General features: G+C 32.5%; 1 protein-coding gene across 2 annotated transcripts in view; it reads left to right on the top strand.

Moving 5' to 3' along the window:
* The window catches only part of TMEM62 (transmembrane protein 62), a 50,977-nt gene that overhangs the window by 14,811 nt on the left and 16,580 nt on the right, over nt 1-19,586 (top strand). For both annotated transcript variants that reach the window (XM_051977177.1, XM_051977178.1), the window contains 2 exons: nt 4,127-4,282; nt 8,951-9,110. In XM_051977177.1, the coding sequence (XP_051833137.1) occupies nt 4,127-4,282; nt 8,951-9,110 (316 nt within the window). The remainder of the gene's footprint in view (nt 1-4,126; nt 4,283-8,950; nt 9,111-19,586) is intronic.

Consider the following 19,586-nt stretch of genomic DNA (forward strand, 5'->3'; position numbering starts at 1 on the left):
GAAGTATTCTGTGGTACAGAACAAAGTTTTTATAAAGAGTGTCTACTGCCTTCCAGCATCAGCAGCTGTTAGTAGTTGGTTTTGAAATTTATTCTACTCCACTGTACAGTTAATCTAGTACTCAGTTTTTAAAGTTTTAGAAGATGAAAAATGGCTACAGATCTGGACAGTGGCTTGATCCTGTGGTTACTCTGGATATGGCATCCCAGGAAGAATCTTAAATCTATAATTATTCTAAGATTTTATACAATTCTTGAGGCTCTGGGTGGTGGGTGTCAATACTATTAGGTTACTCTGACTGATTCCTCTCTAATATTTCCCTTTCCTCAACAAGAAGATATGATTTGATGTGTATTAAGTTCTTTAGTAAGCCAAAGTGTTCCTCCCTGGGTTCTTGTCAGTATTTCTATTTTTAAAGGAATAGGATTTTATGAACTTTTATTTATTTGTTCAAATTTGTGGTTTCAGTATTGTATTTCTCCACTGGGGCAGATCACATATGCATCTCATCTGTAACTTTAATTCTTAGCAAATAGTCTGAGGCATTAAAGAGTTAAGCTGCTTGAGGAACACACTGCTAGTATATGTCAGAGGAAGTAGTTGAATTTAAGGCTTTCTGATGACCAGGCTTTTGTCTACTGTACTAAGTGGTCCTTATAAGCATTTGTAATGTAACAATAACAAGTTTTAAAATAATTATATAATTATTGTATCGCATAAAGAAGTTGAGAATTTCTTTGAGCATTGAGCTAGTAAGATAGTATGTAACAACAACAAACTTTGCTTAACTCTTAAAATATTACATTATATTATATTATCTTATTAAGATAGTGTTGTAAATAACAAAATTATGGACTGATTCTATAAATGAGAATGAATGTATTCCTGTTACATATTAATAAGTTGGATATATATTAAAATATGCAAGCAAATTCACTTTTTTATTATAGCTTTTTATTCACAAGATATATGCATGAGTAATTTTTCAGCATTATAGTTGCAAAACCTTTTGTTCCAATTTTTCCCCTTCTTCCTCCCACCTGATCTTCCTCCCACCCCCTCCCCCAGGTGGCAGGTAGACAAATACATGTTAAATATGTTAAAGTACATGTTAAATACAATATATGTATACATATCCATTATAGGTATTTAAGCAAATTCACTTTTAAAAATCATAGATAAGTGGATGATACTTTAAAATGATAGCATTAGGAAAAGTAATTTCAGTATATCAGATACAAAGTATTCATCTTCGTGTGATCTTATTAGATTGAGAAAAGGTCTTTAATAAAATACTCATTCATGTTAAAAATATTAGAAAGAATAGACATGGGATTTTTCTTTAAACTCAGGAACTAACATAAAGAAAAATTATATTTCCTTAGTGAAAATAGCTACAACATAAAGATTTTGCCAATTCTTTTTAACATTGTTAAAAACATATTAGCAATCTCAGGAAGGTAATAAGAAATTAAAATAACATTGGTAATAAATAGGTTAAATTATTTAAACATGACAGTTATCTAGAAAATTTAAAGAATGCAACAAAAATATCAGTTGAAATAAGAAAGAAATTCAATATGATAAAGAAATATAAAATAACCTATAGAATTTAATAGTACTTTTATAAACTTCAAGTAGAGGTAAAAAAGAACTTATATATATAATTTATAAAGTATCAGATACTTGGTTATTAACATACTCTGAAATGAGACCTTTAATGAACATAATTTTTTTTTTAGAATTGGGATCAAATGACTTGCCCAGGGCCACATAGCCAGGAAGTATTAAATGTCTTGAGACCAGATTTGAACTCAGGTCCTCCTGACTTCAGAGCTGGTGCTCTATCCTAATGAACGTAATTTAAAAGTATGACAAAGGCTAAAAAAATTAAAGTGACATTCTTTGTACATAGTTTGAATGTTTATGGTAAAAATATTAATGTTTCTCAAAATAATTTATGGGCTTCATAGAATATCACTTGTAATACTCGTGTGATGTTGGATTAAATAAATAAAATAGAAAAGTCAAAAATATCAAGAAACTTGGAGGAGAAACCTGGTAAGAGGGGTACTTATCCTTTGGGACTTTTCAAAACATTAGAAAACTGTAATTGTCATTTATTTAGCATTAATCCAAAGTAGTGACAAAAACAAAATGATAAATGAGTGAATAAAGAAACCAGAATTTGAATCACATATATACAAAATATTAGTGAATGATAATCAGATAGGTAGCAAATCCTAGGGGATATAATATTCATTTAATAAATGACATTAGAAAAACTGAATTGTAATATGGCAAAACAAAACCAATAACCCCCTCCAAAAAACGAAACAAAACAAAACAGTTTAGAACTGTATTCCCTTCACCATATATCACAAATTCTAATTAAATCAGTGAGATAAAGTATAAATAAGTTAGAAGAAGATAAGATATTTCACAAACATGGAAGGGAAATAAATTGGTCTATGTTTAATGTAACAAAAGAAGTTATGGGGAATCAAGTAGGTAGGTTTGACTACAAAGGAAAAAAAACAGTGGATTGGGAGGAAAAATCTCTTTGATAAATATAGCAGATAGAATCCTGATGTTCATAACTTATTTGGAACAAATTCAACCTCAAAAGGTCAATACTCAGTCTTTAATGAATAAATTTTGGTCAAAATCTGTGAATATACAGTTCATAAAAGAAATACAAACTTAAAATCATTAATAAATTAATTGATGTTAGTTAATTAATTAAAGTACCCTAATTAATGAAGGTACCTTCAACTTGCCAAATTGTCAAAAATAAAAATGGTAAAACAACGTGGGGCAAGTGGCACATTAATTTGTTGCTAGTAATATTTTAAAATACTCCAATTTCCCCATTTTGACAGTTTACAATAAGAGTTACAAATGTGATTATACCCTGTGACTCAATAATCTTGTTAGTGGAATATTTACTCCAAGGGTGTTGTAAAAAAAAGAACTCTTTCATGATGTTTATGGTACATGAAAATAATCTACATGTCTTAATATTGTAAAATTTCAACAATTATGGTATTTAATTTAATAGAATGTTTTCATATTATTAAAATGATGTAAGAAAATATGGAAAAACAGAAAATGATGCAACCAAAAGAAAGCAAAATCAAGAAAAATATATATGTTGACTATATTTTATTAAAATGGCTGAAGTATATAGAAAGGAAATAAAACAAAAGGGGATAAAAATAACGAAAGAGTTAACATTGAGGAAAATTTAATTATAAGTAGTTTTGAATAGTTTATATTTGTCAGTTTAAAAATAAATTTAAAAAATTTGTTTCTGATACAATTGGGAAATCAAATCTGATGAACAAGTTTTAGTGATTTATGTGAAATTACAGAATTGCAGATGTTAGACTATAGAGATCATCAGGACCAGGTCCCTAATTTTATATGTGAGGAAATCATGATAGTGAAGGATTTGGTGGCTTATTTAAGGTGCCATTGCAGTGCCAAGATTTAAACCCTGTTCCTCTTAATTTCAAGCCCTAAAGTTTTTTTCACTGAATTACTCATTTTTTAAAGTTTTAAGTTGACTTTATTAAATGTATGTGCTTTGACTTTAAATCAGGCAAATGGTTTAAAATATTCAATAACATCAGTGAGAGCTTAAACTGTGTTAACAGATTTCTAAAATTTCAGACATAGAAAGAACTTAGAGGTCATCTAGAGGTCAACCCTTGATCTTATAGAGAGAAAAGTGGGCTAGAGAGTTTCCATGATTGATCCAAAGTTACATTGCTGGTGATGGAATTGAGACTAATAAACTCTAGCGATGTTAATCTGATGATGTTTCCACTGAAGTAATTTCTGGGAAACTGACTGTTGTAGTACTATTCTTTTACTCTCTGGTGATTTCAGATAGCTTTTAAAGTAGCAACTGGTTCATAGTTGTTTAAATTTGACAGTCTTGCTCCAGACCAAATGAAGTATGAGGATTTAGTATTAGGTAAGAAGGAAAGAAAGAGAAAAAATGACATTCATTTTAAAATCTTGATGTTGTAAATTGTTATTTTTAACCTTTGCTAATTATAAAAATTCTCTATCATTAATCTCATATAACTAAATTACCTTTTTAACCTTTGACTTTCAGGTACCGGATCTTTGCTTTTGACCATGATCTCTTTAGCTTTACAGATTTGATTTTTGGTGAATGGCCAGTGGTTCTTATCACAAACCCCAAATCATTTCTGTATAGCAGCTCTATCCATGAACCATTAGAGAAACTTCACTTCTCTACACACATCAGGTACAGAAAAATCTTGAATTTTTTTTCAGATTAGTATTTAAAGGAATAAATCATTGGGAATGAACTTCCCCATGAATACGTTATTTTCCAAGGTTGATTTTTTTCCTAGGCAACACGAACAACATCTAAGGATTTTCTTGTCTTTTCCTATTAAGCTTTAAATTAATATGTAAGAATTAAATTTTGTGTTTAGTTATTAATGGCCTTTGCTGGACAACATTGGGAAAGGAGGTATAAATAATCAAATTTTCTTCCTTAATTAAAATTTTTTTTCCTGAAGTTTTCACATTTCTAATTGATTGTTTTAGTTGATTTTTTCCCATGGAACTTTTTTTGGGGGGAGACAGGAAGGAGTTAAGCGATTTGCCCAGGGTCATATAGCTAGTACGTATCTGAGGCCAAATTTAAATTTAGATTTTCTTGACAAGTTTTAGTGATTTATGTGCTCTATCCAATGCTCTGCCTGTCTTCCGCTTTTTCCATGGGATTTTTGATTGCTCCTTTACCCTCATTTTTCTTCTCCCAATATAATTTCTTTTTACATTGGAAAGTAGTTGTAAATAATAGCATTCTTGAATCTCTGAAGATTTGACGACAACATTGGCAAAATTATGTTTTAATAATTTAACAACTAAAGTATTTATTATTATTAAATAAAATTCTAATTTAATTTAACTATTTCATTAAAATGGATATCAATTATTTTATTATTAAATTAATTTTAAATATTAAATGATTTCATTTATTAAAATAATTCTTTAATTAAATAATTATCACCAAAATGTTTATTTTATTAATTAGAATAAATAATTATTTAAAATAATTAAAATAGATAATTTAATATTATTAAAATATTAATTTATTAATCAAATAGTTTATTGTTAATTTATTATTGAAATTATTAGAAATAATGATTTAAATAAACAATTGATGCCATTTTTAAACACCACAGTTTTTCCATGTTTAACCACATTTCTTCCAGCCCTTATTGGTAATAAAGAAAAACCTTTAAGCAAAAACTGTCTCTGATATATGCAACATTACTTTGTTGAAATTGGGAATTTCATTTCATCTTCATTCTCTAGGTCTCAGATGTTCATTTCATTTCATTTGATCTGAATTCAAATATTTTTTTAATGTTATTTTTCTTTATATTAATTGAGTTGTTATGTTTGTTCTCTTGGTTCTGTTTACTTCTCCCCATATCAGTTCATACAAGTCTTATCTTTCCTTGTTTCTCTGAATTCCTTATATTTCTCATTTCTTACACTGCAATAATATTCTATTAGTTAACTACAATTAGTTTCTCCAGTTAACTCTTTTTTTTTTTTTGGTCAAGGCATTTGTAGTTAAGTGAAGTGTTCTTCAACTCTTCCTAACAAACCTTTAAGAGATGTTGATGGGATGGATGCTGCTACTAATAACTCAATACTCTGAGATCTGCTTTCAGAGTTTGAGGATTTGAGGGATAGTGCCTGTCTTTTCTCACTTTCTCACTGCGTCCAAGAAAGTGCTTTGTAAAATTAGCTATGTGGTAATTGTATTGGTTAATACCTTAAGTTTAGAAAAGAGGAAGATCTCAGGGCAATGTCGGGAATTGAAGAGGGAAGAACTCAAAATCATAAGAAGCACAAAGAATTGCTGCTAAGGTAGTAGGGATCTAGCTTGTGCTTTTTACCTTTATGAAGGCATCAAGAGGAGAGTTAGTTGTCTCTGTGATACCCACTACTAAGAGGGATCATTATATGGCCTTTTCTGAACTCAAGTAAGTCATTGATCTTTTAGCTAAAGAAGAACCTGTATGTGGCAATTTTTTTTTATAATAGCTTTTTATTTTTCAAAATACATGCAAAGATACATAGTTCATTTCTCTCATTTACAGTAATCTAGAATAGCTGTTGTTTAGGAGTAGAGCATTATGGTTAATAAAATATTCTGATTAAAAGAGAATTGTCATATTTTGATGACACATTTAAAAGAATTAAAATATATTCAATATTTTTAAAAAAAACTAAAAAATACACGCAAAGATTCATTTCAGCATTAACCCCTGCAAAACCTTGTGTTCCAAATTTTTCTCCTTCCCTTCCCTCTTTCCCTTTCTTAGACAGCAAGTAATCCAATATAGGTTAAACATGTGAAATTCTTCTAAACGTATTTCTACATTTATCATGCTGCACAAGAAAAATCAAATCAAAAAGAAAATAAAAAGAGAAAGAAACAAGCAAGCAAGCAAAACCGAAACAGGTGAAAATACTATGTTGTGATCCACATTCAGCCCCCATAGTACTCTCTCTGGATGCAGATAATTCTTATCAAAACAAGTCTATTGGAAGTGGCCTAAATCACCTCATTGCTGAAAAGAGCCAAGTCCCTCACAGTTGGATATCACAATCTTATTGTTCTGTACAATGTTCTCTACTCCACTCACATCAGTTCATGTAAGTCTCTCCAAGCCTCTCTGAAATCATCCTGCTGATTTTTTTCTTATAAAACAGTAATATTCCATTACATTTACATAAAATAACTTATTCAGCCATTCCCCAACTGATAGACATCCACTTAGTTTCCAGTTTCTTGGACTATGACAATTTTTAAGATTTATTCAAATCCACTCAGTTATTCTCTTATCTCACATTTCATACAGTGAATAACTTTTTTCTTTATTCAGAAAGTAGAATACAAACTTTGCTGTGATGAGACTGGATTTACTAACTGAATATAATAAAAATACTATTTTTTTAAAAAGTGACTTATTTTTTGATTGGAACATTTGATCCCAATGGTAAATATTGATTTAGTAATTAAATATAAATTTTAATAAATATTTCTCATTGTATCAATTTCCTAGAGGAGTTTCTCTGAACATTTTAGGGATAAAATATATACTTAAAAAATATTTTATTGATATTCTTTATATCACTGTCAGTTCCCCTTCCTCCTTAGCCCTTCCTTGTAAGAAATAATAAAAATTCATAGGATATAGGACATTGGTAATAATTCTCTTAGAGAGAGATACTTCATTTTTTAATCTGAGTAACATACATATCTAGAATTATATAGGGCAACATTTTGATGTGTTCAAACCAAAGCCAGTGTGAAATTACTTGGCTAAATAAAATATTTCTAAGAGGACTTAACGAAAATCCTAGAACAATTCATAAAACAGAAAGTTTGATTTGTGACTTAAAATTTCTTATTTGTACTACTTATAGAAACATTTTTATTTAGAAATATTTTTTGTTGATGTTTTATTTTCACTTAACTGTCATTTCTCTATCATTTCTCATGACCCCATAATTAGCACTGTAGCAAAGAAAAGTCGTTCTGAAAAAAAAAGAAACAATAGAATAAATGGTCTGACTTTGAGCATGAAAGAGGTATGTGTCATCATAGTAATCTGTTTTCTTCAAGGAAACTCCCCTACAGTAAAAAAAAAAAAAAAATCAAGGACCAACATTAAATTCTATTCTAAACAACAATGCTGTATAGTAAATTAACTAGTAAAAATGTACTTTCTATATGAGGCGTTCCCTATATGAGGAAAAGGAAAAGCAGTTAGAAGAAAGACAAGGAATTGTTATATAGAGACAAATTCAAACTCTGAAAACCTCGTAAGGCAAAGACCTTTAAAAAATTTTTTTCCCTCCAGACACTTTTATTTTTTACATTACAGTTGTTTCAATCCACTCCATTCCTATCCAGATGAGTTCTTTCCCATGCAACATAGCAAAACCAGTTATAATCCTTATTTCTCTACTTGGGGCAGAGAAGTACTTTCACACCTTCAGGGCCAATTACTCAGGGTTGAGTAGTTTTAGTGTACCTTTGATTCACATCATTTGTAGTCATTGTGTATCTTGTTCTGGTTCTGTTCTCTTTGATTTTACATTAGTTCATTCAAACTTTTTCATGTAAATCTCTTATTTTCCATTTGTTACAGTGAAATATTTTAGTTATAGACCTATTTTTTTCCAACTATTATCCAATGCTATGCATATTTTGGCACATATGAGATCTTTTTGACCTTTTTGGAGATATAAAATAATTACATGAAATGTAAAGATAAAATAGTCACAAGATTCACTGAGGTTACATTGAGGTCCCAGTTATCAAAAGTATGATAGCTTAGGCCGTGTACTAAAAGCTTCAAAAGCATGATTAAAAGAACCAGCTCCTCTTTAGGATAAAACTGATTGTCAGGATCATTCTTCCTTTATTTTGTTGCTGTTTTTATTGTTCTATAGTTTCAGTTGCTCATTTTATAGATGAGGACACTGAGGCAGACAGGATTAAGTGACTTGCCCATGGTCACATAGTATCTGAGGTTGAAGATTTGAACTTAGATTTTCTTGACTCCATTTTCCCTCCTTTGACCACCCACCTAATTTTAGAGGCAACTCAAGATTTGAATTATAGGATCATAGACATTGAGCTAGAAAGAACCTCAGAAGTTAGTTTTCATCTTCAAGGCCTCCAGTAACATTTGATTCAGCTTTCTTAAGCAATTCAACTTTGTCCAAAGTAAACCAATTCTATTTTTCTTAGAAAACAGAAAAATGAAACTAGTTTTCTCAACTGTGCCTTTTCCACGTACCCATATACCTTTTCTAATAAAAAGAAACCTAAATTTAAAAAATCATATATTTATGCATATTCTCATTTTAGAATCTTGGCCTTCTCACCGTCCTCCATTACCACTGTCTCAGTTAAGATTAATGGTGTTTATTTGGGGAATGCTGTTCATCTGTCTGGTCCCATTTTCATACTGAAGTGGAATCCTAGAAACTATAGTGAAGAGTCCAGTGTGATAGAGGTAAATGTTCAGGTAAGGTCTTTGTTTTTTCTTAATTTACACCTTAAACAAATGCTTAAGCTAGTAATTTGGACTGAATCTACTTTTAATTATACTTTGGAAATTTTCTCATTAAAGGGGGGAAAATTATTTTATCATCAGTCTTTTTATATATTACGTTCATTTTCTAGATTCCAGAAATGAGCAAATATTTAAAAGATTCAATTATAGGCAATCTCTGATTTGTGAATGAGTTCATAAACTTTGTTTTTAAGGTGGCCATCTGAAACTCAGAACATATTTTCTTATAAAAACAGCTCTGTAAATGATAGATACCACCAAAAAAATCTATAGTGCTCCCAGAATATTTTTAATTTTTTAAAAATAATAACTTTTTATTGACAGAACTCATGCCTGGGTAATTTTTTACAACATTATCCCTTGCACTCACTTCTGTTCCTTTTTTTCCCCTCCCTCTCTCCACCCCCTCCCCCAGATGGCAAGCAGTCCTATACATGTTAAATATGTCATAGTATGTCCTAGATACAATGTATGTGTGCAGAACCGAACAGTTCTCTTATTGCACAGGGAGAATTGGATTCAGAAGGTAAAAATAACCCAGGAAGAAAAACAAAAATGCAAACAGTTTGCATTCATTTCCCAGTGTTCTTTCTTTGGGTGTAGCTGCTTCTGTCCCATCATTGATCAATTGGAACTGAATTAGATCTTCTCTTTGTTGAAGAAATCCACTTCCATCAAAATACATCCTCATACAGTATCGTTTTTGAAGTATATAATGATCTCCCGGTTCTGCTCATTTCACTTAGCATCAGTTCATGTAAGTCTCTCCAAGCCTCTCTTTATTCATCTTGTTGGTCATTTCTTACAGAACAATAAGATTCCATAACATTCATATACCACAATTTACCCAACCATTCTCCAGTTGATAGGCATCCATTCATTTTCCAGTTTCTAGCCATTACAAACAGGGCTGCCACAAACATTTTGACACATACAGGTCCCTTTCCCTTATTTAGTATCTCTTGGGGTGTAAGCCCAGTACTAGCACTGCTGGATCAAAGGGTATGCACAGTTTGATAACTTTTTGGGCATAATTCCAGATTGCTCTCCAGAATGGTTGGATTTGTTCACAACTCCACCAACAATGCATCAATGGACCAGTTTTCCCGCATCCTCTCCAACATTCATCATTATTTTTTCCTGTCATCTTAGCCAATCTGACAGGGTGCACCCAGAATATAATACAATAGGTCTCAGTTATCTGGCATCATTAGGAAAGGATTGTTTGGATAAAAATTTCATAAATAAATAAAAAGTCCCAGTACTTTAACCTTCAGCTCTTTGAAACACTTTTTAATGAATGTCTTTATGATAGATAGTATTGTTTTTCTTGTTTTCTCAGAACATACTGAGAATAAAAGAAGCTTTGTCTCATAAGAGTCACATTTAACATAATATACATTTTTTTGTTTTTAATTTTGTTGCAATAGCTGTAGCTACAGATGGTGAGGGTCATTGAGCTGAATATATATGACATTCTCCTACAAGTTTGATTTCTTCAAAAACTCTTTGAAATAAACTTCCTTTTTGGCCATTGTCCATTTATAAAAGTGAAGTGAAGGCTAAGCAACTGAACTTCTAAAAAATTATTTAGTATTTATTTCCTTAATTGCATGTAAAAAGTTTTTAACACTTATTTTTAAAACTTTGAGTTCTAACTTTTCTCTCTTCTCCCTTCCCCATGCCCATCATTGAGGAGAAAAGCAGTTTAATATAGTTTTACATGTATAGTCATATAAAACATTTCCATAAATGACCAGCAGGATGAATACAGAGAGGACTGGTGAGACTTACATGAACTGATTGCTAAGTGAAATGAGCAGAACCAGGAGATCATTATATACCTCAACAATGATACTGTTTGTGGATGTATTCTGATGGAAGTGGATCTCTTCGATAAAGAGAGCTAATTCAGTTTCAGTTGATCAAAGATGGGCAGAAGCAGCTACACCCAAAGAAAGAACACTGGGAGATGAATATAAACTGCTTGCATTTTTGTTTTTCTTCCCGGATTATTTATACCTTCTGAATTCAGTTCTCCCTGTGCAACAAGAAAACTGTTCAGGTCTGCACACGTATATTGTATCCAGGATATACTGTAACCTATTCAACATGTAAAGGATTGCTTGCCATCTGGGGGAGGGGGTGGAGGGAGGGAGGGAAAAAATCGGAACAGAAGTGAATGCAAGGGATAATGTTGTAAAAAATTACCCTGGCATGAGTTCTATCAATAAAAAGTTATTAAAAAAAAAAGTCAAAACATTTTCATATTAGTCATTTTATGAAAGAAAACAGACCAAAAATTTTTAAGAAAAATAATGCTTAAAAAAGGATGCTTTAATCCATATTCAGACACCATCAGTTCTTTCTCTGGGGATGGATAGCATTTTTCATTGTTAAATCCTCCAGAATTGTCTTGGATCATTGTATTGAAATAGCTAAGTCGGGGGCATAAGCTAAGTGGCACAATGGACAGAGCACCAGCACTGAACTCAGGAGGACCTGGCTTCAAATCTGGCTTCAGACAGTTAATATTTCCTAGCTGTATGACCTTGGGCAAGTCACTTAACCCCAATTGCCTCAGCAAAAAAAAAAAAAAAAAAAAGAGCTAAGTCATTAATAGCTGATCATCTTACAATATTGCTGTTTCTTTATACATAGTACATTTTATTTTGCATTAGTTCAAGTAGTTTTTCCAGGTTTATCTGAGAGCATCCTGCTCATCATTTCTTATATATGCCTAATAGTGCCATTGCTAGGTCAGTATGATTTCATAGCTCTTTAGGCATAGTTCCAAATTATTCTCAAGAATGGTTATCAGTTCATAACTTCATCAACAATGCATTAATGTCTCATTTTCTCCACATCCCCTACAACATTTGTCATTCCCATTTTCTGTCCTATTAGCCAGTCTAATATGCAAAAAGTAGTACCTCCTAATTGTTTCAACTTGCATTCTTTCAGTCATTAACAATTCAGAACACTTTGTCATATGGCTAGAGATAGCTTTTATTCATTTAAAAACTGTTGATATCTCTTCTTCATTTATCAATTGGGAAATGACTTCCATTTGTATAAATTTGATTCAGTTCTCTACAGACTTAAGAAATAAGAAATACTTGCCTACATCAGAGAAAGTTGCTTCAAATTTTTTTCAGTTATGATTGCTGAATGCATTTCTCTCTATCTTATTCTTTCTCATCTCTCTCTCTCCTTCTCTTTCCTTTTATTTCTCTCTTTTACCCTGTTCCTCCTCAAAATTCTGACTACTTCCTTTTCCAATTTGCCTTCTCTTCTATCACACGTTTATATTATTCCCTCTTTGAGCCAGTTCTGATGAGTGGAATAAGGATCACTCACTCCTCTTTAGATCTCCCCCAATTTCCCTTCTGCTTTAAAAGTTTCTTCTTGACTTTTATGTGAGATAATTTACCCTATTTTATGCCTCCCCTTCTCTTTTTCCCAGTGCATTCCTCTTTCTTATCCATTAATTTTATGGTTTTAGATATTATCCTTTCATATTCAATCCATATCTGTGCCCTCTGTCTGTATATACTCATAACTATCCTAATAATGAGCAAGTTTTCATGAGTTATACAAGTATCTTCTCATGTATGAATGTAAACAGTTTAATCTTATTAAATCTCTTATGCTGTTTAATTTTTTTATGCTTCTTTTGAATCTTGTATTTAAAAGTCATATTTTCTATTCAGATCCGGTCCTTTCATCAAGAATGCTTGAAAGTCCTTTATTTCATTAACTATCTATTTTTTCCCCTTGAAGGATTATGCTGTTTTGCTGGGTAGGTGATTCTTGTGCCCTCTTTTTCCATTTAGCCAATTCTGCTTTTTAAGGCATTGTTCTCCACATTGACTTTTTTCCACCAACCTATTGAGCACTTTTACATGATTTTCTTGCATTGCTCTCATTTCTCTTCCCAATTTTTTTTTTCATTTCTCTCATGTTATTTTCAAAATCCTTTTTGAGCCCTTCCATGTTATTACACCCATTCATATTATTTCTTGGCATTTTTGGATATTGGAGATTGGATTTTTTTTTTTAATCTTCTTCTGAGTTGTATTTTGCTCTTCCTTGTGACTGTAGTAAGTTCCTATGGTCATAAAAAATTTTTCTTGGTGTTTTTTCCCATTCTGTTTCTTTACTTTTAACTCTTTGTCAAAGTGGGGTTCTGTTTCCAAGGTGGAGGGCATTATCCTAAGCTTCAGGGGCTTATGCAACTGTATTTAAAGATACTTCTAAGGCCATGTAAGTTTTCAGTTCTTCCTCTTTGCCCCGCTCTACTTGGGCAAAAACTCTGGTCTGCTCCTCCATGTCCAGGAATTGACACCCAGGATTTTGACCCAGTTGTTTTCATTTATATTTTTCTAATCAATAGTGATTTAGAACATTTTTATATGATTGTAAGTAACTTTGATTTATTCATCTGAAAGCTGTCTGTTCATATGTTTTGATCATTTATTAATTGAGGAATGACTCATTTTTGTAAATTTGACTCAATTCTTTATATATTTGAGAATGGGATCTTTATGAGAGACACTTTCTATAAATCTCTCTCCCCACAGTTTTCTCCTTTCCTTCTAGTCTTAATTGTATTGGTTTTGTTTGTGTAAGACTTTTTCAATTTAATGTAATTAAAATAATCCATTTTGCATTTCATAATGTTCTCTATATCTGGTTTGGCCATAAATTCTTCCTTTCTCCACAGACTTGACAGGTAAATTATTTTATGCTCCCCTGATTTGCTTATGGTATCATTCTTTATGTCAAAATCACGTATCTGTTTTGATCTTATCTTGTTATATAGTGAGATGTTGATGTTTGCTTAGTTTCTGCCAAACTGCTTTTCAGTTTTCCTAGCAGTTGCAATCAGATAGTAAGTTCTTGTCCTTAAAACTGAGATTATCATATTTTCAAATACTAGATTACTATGGTCATTACCTACTGTGTATTGTGTACTTAATGTATTCTAGTAATCCACTACTCTGTTTCTTAGTCAATACCAAATTAGTTTGATGATTACCATTTTGAATTGTCATTTGAGATAGAATTGTGGCTAGACCATTTTCCTTTACATTCTTTTTGCATTAATTCCCTTGATATTCTTGCCCTTTTGTCCTTCCTGGTGAGTTTTTGTTATTTTTTCCTAGCTTTATTAATTTATTTTTTGCTAGTTTTATTAGTATGATACTGAATAAATTAATTTAGAGAGAATTGATCTTTTTATTAAATTAGTTTAGCCTGCTAATTATTATTTTTTCAGTTTAGATCTTATTTTATTTGTATGAAAAGTGTTTTATGATTGTGTTCACATATTCCTGGGTTTGTTTTTTGCCTCTCAATTTGTTAGCTATTTTAATTAGTTAATATAATTAAACTCTAATGGCATATCACGTTGATTTACTAGAGTAATTCTTCAGAAGGTACAGTGGTTTCCATTGTTGTTTGTCCAAGTTCTCGTTTTTTATTACTACTTTTTTGAGAGACTTATTTGGTGGTCTCAAAACTGTTTCAGATCTTTAGAGGTTCTAAAAGGCTAATTTTCAATTAACTAAGGATTTGCTTGCTAATTATCTTATCCTGGTGGTCCCCCTGGAATGCTAAGGGATGGGAAAAAAGGATACTGTCAGCAAAATTTGATGCTGAACTTGGAACAGAAGTCTTCAACATGTAGTACTCTTCCTAGTAGTGAGTCTGTCTTGGTTCTTGAGTTGTATAGTACCCATATCCAACGACGACTCCAGAATTTTCAGATATGTACTCAGGCAAAAGATAGACATTCAGGAGCCCCAGAACATTGATCATTACACCACTGTCTCCCCGACCCATCCTACCAGGCTCTTGCTTCTCACAATTCCTTCTCAGTGAGTTTGCCAGTGTTGAAAGCTTATTGCCAAGAGGTGGAGTACAGGAAGCAATGCAGCTGGATTTTGTAACATTCCCTTTCAAACAGCTTTAAAATAATACCTCAGATCAGACTGTAGAGTGGCAAAGCTAGCAAGGGGTTGGAATGGGACTTTTTTTTCAGCTTAAAATAACTTGGGAGGTCAGCAAGTGAGGTCCTTGCCACGAGGAGGGAGCCAGCCTGAGTATGGCAACAGCACTGGATGGTCCCTAGAAGCAGAGAATCAGTGGCGGCAGCAGCAGTTTGGGGAGCTCTCAGTTACTAAGGGGATCAGGCGATTCATCAGAAAGAGATTACAGAGGATTCTTGGCTGGTAGCTCTCTTGCCCATCCTCCTTTCCCGAATCCTAGCTCTAGGCTTATGATCAGTCACAAATGATCAGGGATCTTGGCCACAGTTCTAAGGCAGGGAAGAGTATCTGTGTTTGTGGCTGCAGAGGAATAGGGCCCCTCCTGGGTAAAGACAGGAGACCAAGGAACACACCTGTCTCTGAATCATCCCACTGTGAAGGCACTGAGAATTTGAAGACCCCCAGAATTAACTCTGAAAATAACAGCATGAAAATGCTTAAACCTTGGGAGAGTAACCCTTCTCCCTGAGGTGAGTAGATCTCAAATTTACCATAAAGTTCAAAGTCAAGAAATGGGCTAAGAAGATAAACAAACAACAGCAAAAAAGAACTTAACCATTAAAAAAAACTATTATAGAGGCAGGAAAGACAAGACACAAGTGTAGAAGAAGACAACAATTTGTAAAGTCTTACAACCAAAGCCTTAAAGAAAAGTGCTAATTGGATACAAGTTCAACAAGAATTATTGAAAGAGTTAGAGAAGTATAGTAGAGGAAAAATTGGGAAAACAAATGAGAATGATATAAGAAAATTATGAAAATTACCTGAAAGCCATAATCAAAAAAGGAGCCTAGATATCATATTTCAAGAAATCATAAAGGAAAACTGCCCCACTATCTTAAACCAGAAAGTTAAATAGAAATGGAAAGCATGCACTGATCACTTCCTGAAAGAGACCTCACAATAAAAACTCCCAGGAATATTATAGTAAAATTCTAGAATTTCAAGGTCAAGGAGAAAATACTGCAAACAGCCATAACAATTCAGATATCTGGGAACTACAATGAGGATCACACAGGATTTTAACATTTTTCATGTTAAAGGAATTGAAGGCTTATAATATGATATTCTGGAAGGCTAGGAAGCTAGGATTATACTCAAGAATAATCTACCTAGCAAAACAGTATAATCCTTTGGGGGTGAGGGGAGGGATATTTAATGAAAAAAATTTTTTAAAGAATTCTGTAAGGATTCTTAGGGCAGTTAAATGGTACAATGGATAAGAGTGCTAGCCCTGAAGTCAGGAAGACCTGAATTCAAATCCAGCCTCTGATACTTAATACTTCCTTAACTATGTGACCCTGGGCAAGTCACTTAACCCCAATTGCCTCAGCAAAAAAAAAAAAAAAAAATCTTGATGAAAAGACCATAGCTGAATAGAAAATTTGGCATTCTAGTAAAAGACTCAAGAGAAGCCTAAAAAGGTAAACATGAAAGAGTATTCATAAGAGACTCAATAAAGTTAAACTGTTTAGATTCTTATATGGAAAGATGATACATGCAACTTCTGAGAACTTTATCATTTAGAGGGATATTTAGAAGGACTCTATATAGACAGGGCAACCCTATAAATCATTTATGTTGAGATGTTTCTTTAAAAAATGAAGGCCTATGATAGAGGTATGCACTAGGAGAAGGGGAAAAGGAGAAGTAGATTGGAGAAGATTTCCTCACATAAAATGTGCACAAGGTAAAGGGGGGAAAGGAATGTTGGTGGTTGGCAACGCTTGAACCTCATTCTCATATTTCAAAGTGGGAAAAATATTTATACACACTCATTTAGGTAAAGAGATCTATCTTTTATGTAGTAGGGAAATTGGAAAGTGAGGAGACAAGGAATGGTGGAGGGAGGTGACAAAAAAGAAGGTAGATTAAAGGGAGGCAGTGGTCAAACTTTTGAGGAGGGACAGGATAAAAAGAGAAAGCTAAGCAGAAGAAAATAGGATAAAGGGAAATACAATAAATAATCATAACTGTGAATGTGATGTGCTCATTCATAAAATAATCACACAGCAGAATCAATTAGAAACCAGAATCCAAAAGAGATACTCTTGAAACAGAAATACATACAAAGATTTAAATTAAAGTGCTGGCAAGATTATGTGATGATCAATTATGGCAGACTTTAGCTGTTCTTAGCATTGCGATAATCCAAGACAATTCCAAAGACTTGAGATGGAAAATGCCATCTACATCCAGAGAGAGAACTGTGGAGAATGATTCTTTTTGGTATTTTTGTTTGCTTGCTTTTTCTTGCTAGTGTTTTTTCTGTTTTAGTCTAATTTTTTTTGTTCAACATGAGATATGGAAATGTGTTAAAGAGGATTGTATATTTTTAACCTATAGAAGATTGCTTGCTGCCTAATGGAAAGAGAAAATTTTGGTATACAAAACTTAAAAAATGTGTATTTGGAAAAATAAAATACTTTTGAGGAAAAAAAATTAAAAAGGCTTAAGCAGAATCTGCTAAGCTTCAGCTAAAATAAAAAAGGCAAAGGTAGTAGTCATTATACAGGTAGGTGACATAACAAAAAGAGTGCCCAGCTTGAAATCAGAAAGACTAATTTTCATGGGTTCCAGTGTAATCCCAGCTGTATGCTCCTGGGCAAGTCACTTAACTCTGTTTGTCTTAGCTTCCTCCAATAGCTTTTTCAAGAAAACCCCAAATGGTGTCATGGAGATTTGGACACAGCTGACATAACTGAATAACAACAAAGTAATCATGATTTCAGACAGAGCAAAAGCAAAAATACACCTAATTAAAAGAGATAGGGAAACTATATTTTGCTGAAAGGTATCAATAACAATGAACTAATATAGAAAAATTAAATATATAAAAATTAAATAAAAGTCTCTTTTCTCAGATATATAGAGACCTGAATTAAATTTATTTAAAAAAATTCTTCATTTGGTAAATTGTTAAGGGATAGTGATAGAAGTTTTCAGAAAAAAAAATTAAAGCTATGTATAGCATATGAAAAAATTCTCTAAATCATTACTGATTAGAAAAATACAAATTAAAACAACTCTTGAGGAGGATTCTGGAAAGATGGTAGAGTTGATCAGTAAATTTCAGGGTCTCCAGATTTCTCCCACAAACAGAGCAAATTTGCCCTCAAGGTGCCTGGGGGGGGGCAGGGTGGAAGGGGAGAGCAGGGGGGCAGAACAGGGATCTGACCCTCCTGGAACTACCCAAGAAGACCCAAAGAAAGACCTCAATCTGGGATTAACTGGTGTGTAGGGCAAACACCTCTAGGCTATCTCTACAGAAATGGCCTTCAGAAGCCCTGGGACTAGTTGGGTTTGGAACTTAGACCTTCTAGACAGGCTGGGAAGTCAGAGTCTGATTTTGAATGCCAGGCCCAGCTGTGTTGCCCAGATAGCTCCCTGGGCCAAAAGGACCAGGATACCAAGTGAGTACAGAAGCAGTGGGCAGGGACCCTGCAAGAGGGTGGAGCTTTTGGTTTGTGGTACCAGGTCAGAAGGGAGAGTCCAAGTGAAGCTAGAAGCACCGTTCTCTAACCACAGGATTAGAGGTGCTTACACTAATATTAATTTTTTTTCTAAATTAACCAATTAGAAAAGGAGATACAGAGTCTTAGAGAGGAAAATAATTCTTTGAAAATTAGAATTGGACAAGTGAAGCTATAAGAGACCCAAAAATAACAAGACAAAATATAAAGAATGAAAAAAAATAGAACAGAATGTGAAACATAAGAAAAACATCAGATTTAGAGAACAGATCAAGGAGAGAAAATATAAGAATAATTGGACAATCTGAAATTGTCCAAAAAAAGAATCTTGACTCAATAATGCAAGAAATAATCCAAGAAAATTGTCCTGGACTGATAGAACATTGAAGGGAAAGTAGAAATAGAAATAATCCACTGATCACCACCTCAAAGATATCCTTTGTGAAAAAACACAAAGAATATTATCACCAAATTTCAAAACCCCTAAATCAAAGAGAGAATTTCACAAGTAAACAAAAATTTAAATATGCTACAATTAGAATTTTTTAACACTTATAAGCAGCCGCAATAAAAGACCACAAATTCTGGAATCATATATGCCAGCAATCAAAAGAACTAATAAGCCTGTGCCCAAAAATATCATATCCATTAAAATTATCCATGAGGAATGGAAAAAAGTAGACATTCAATGAATTAGCGGATTTTCAGGATTTTGTTTTAACCAAACCTGAACTTAATGGAAAATTTGACATATAAGAGCCAGTATCAAAGATTAATGTCAAGGAACTTAACATGGACAAATTGTTTTTTTACATGGAAATGTATACCATCTGTTTAAGAAAGATTGGGGCAGAGTTGAATAGGATATGGCCTTTAAAAAGCAAAATATCTAGGAAAAGGTA

Source organism: Antechinus flavipes, chromosome 2, assembly GCF_016432865.1.
Source record: "Antechinus flavipes isolate AdamAnt ecotype Samford, QLD, Australia chromosome 2, AdamAnt_v2, whole genome shotgun sequence".
NCBI classification, from domain to species: domain Eukaryota; kingdom Metazoa; phylum Chordata; class Mammalia; order Dasyuromorphia; family Dasyuridae; genus Antechinus; species Antechinus flavipes.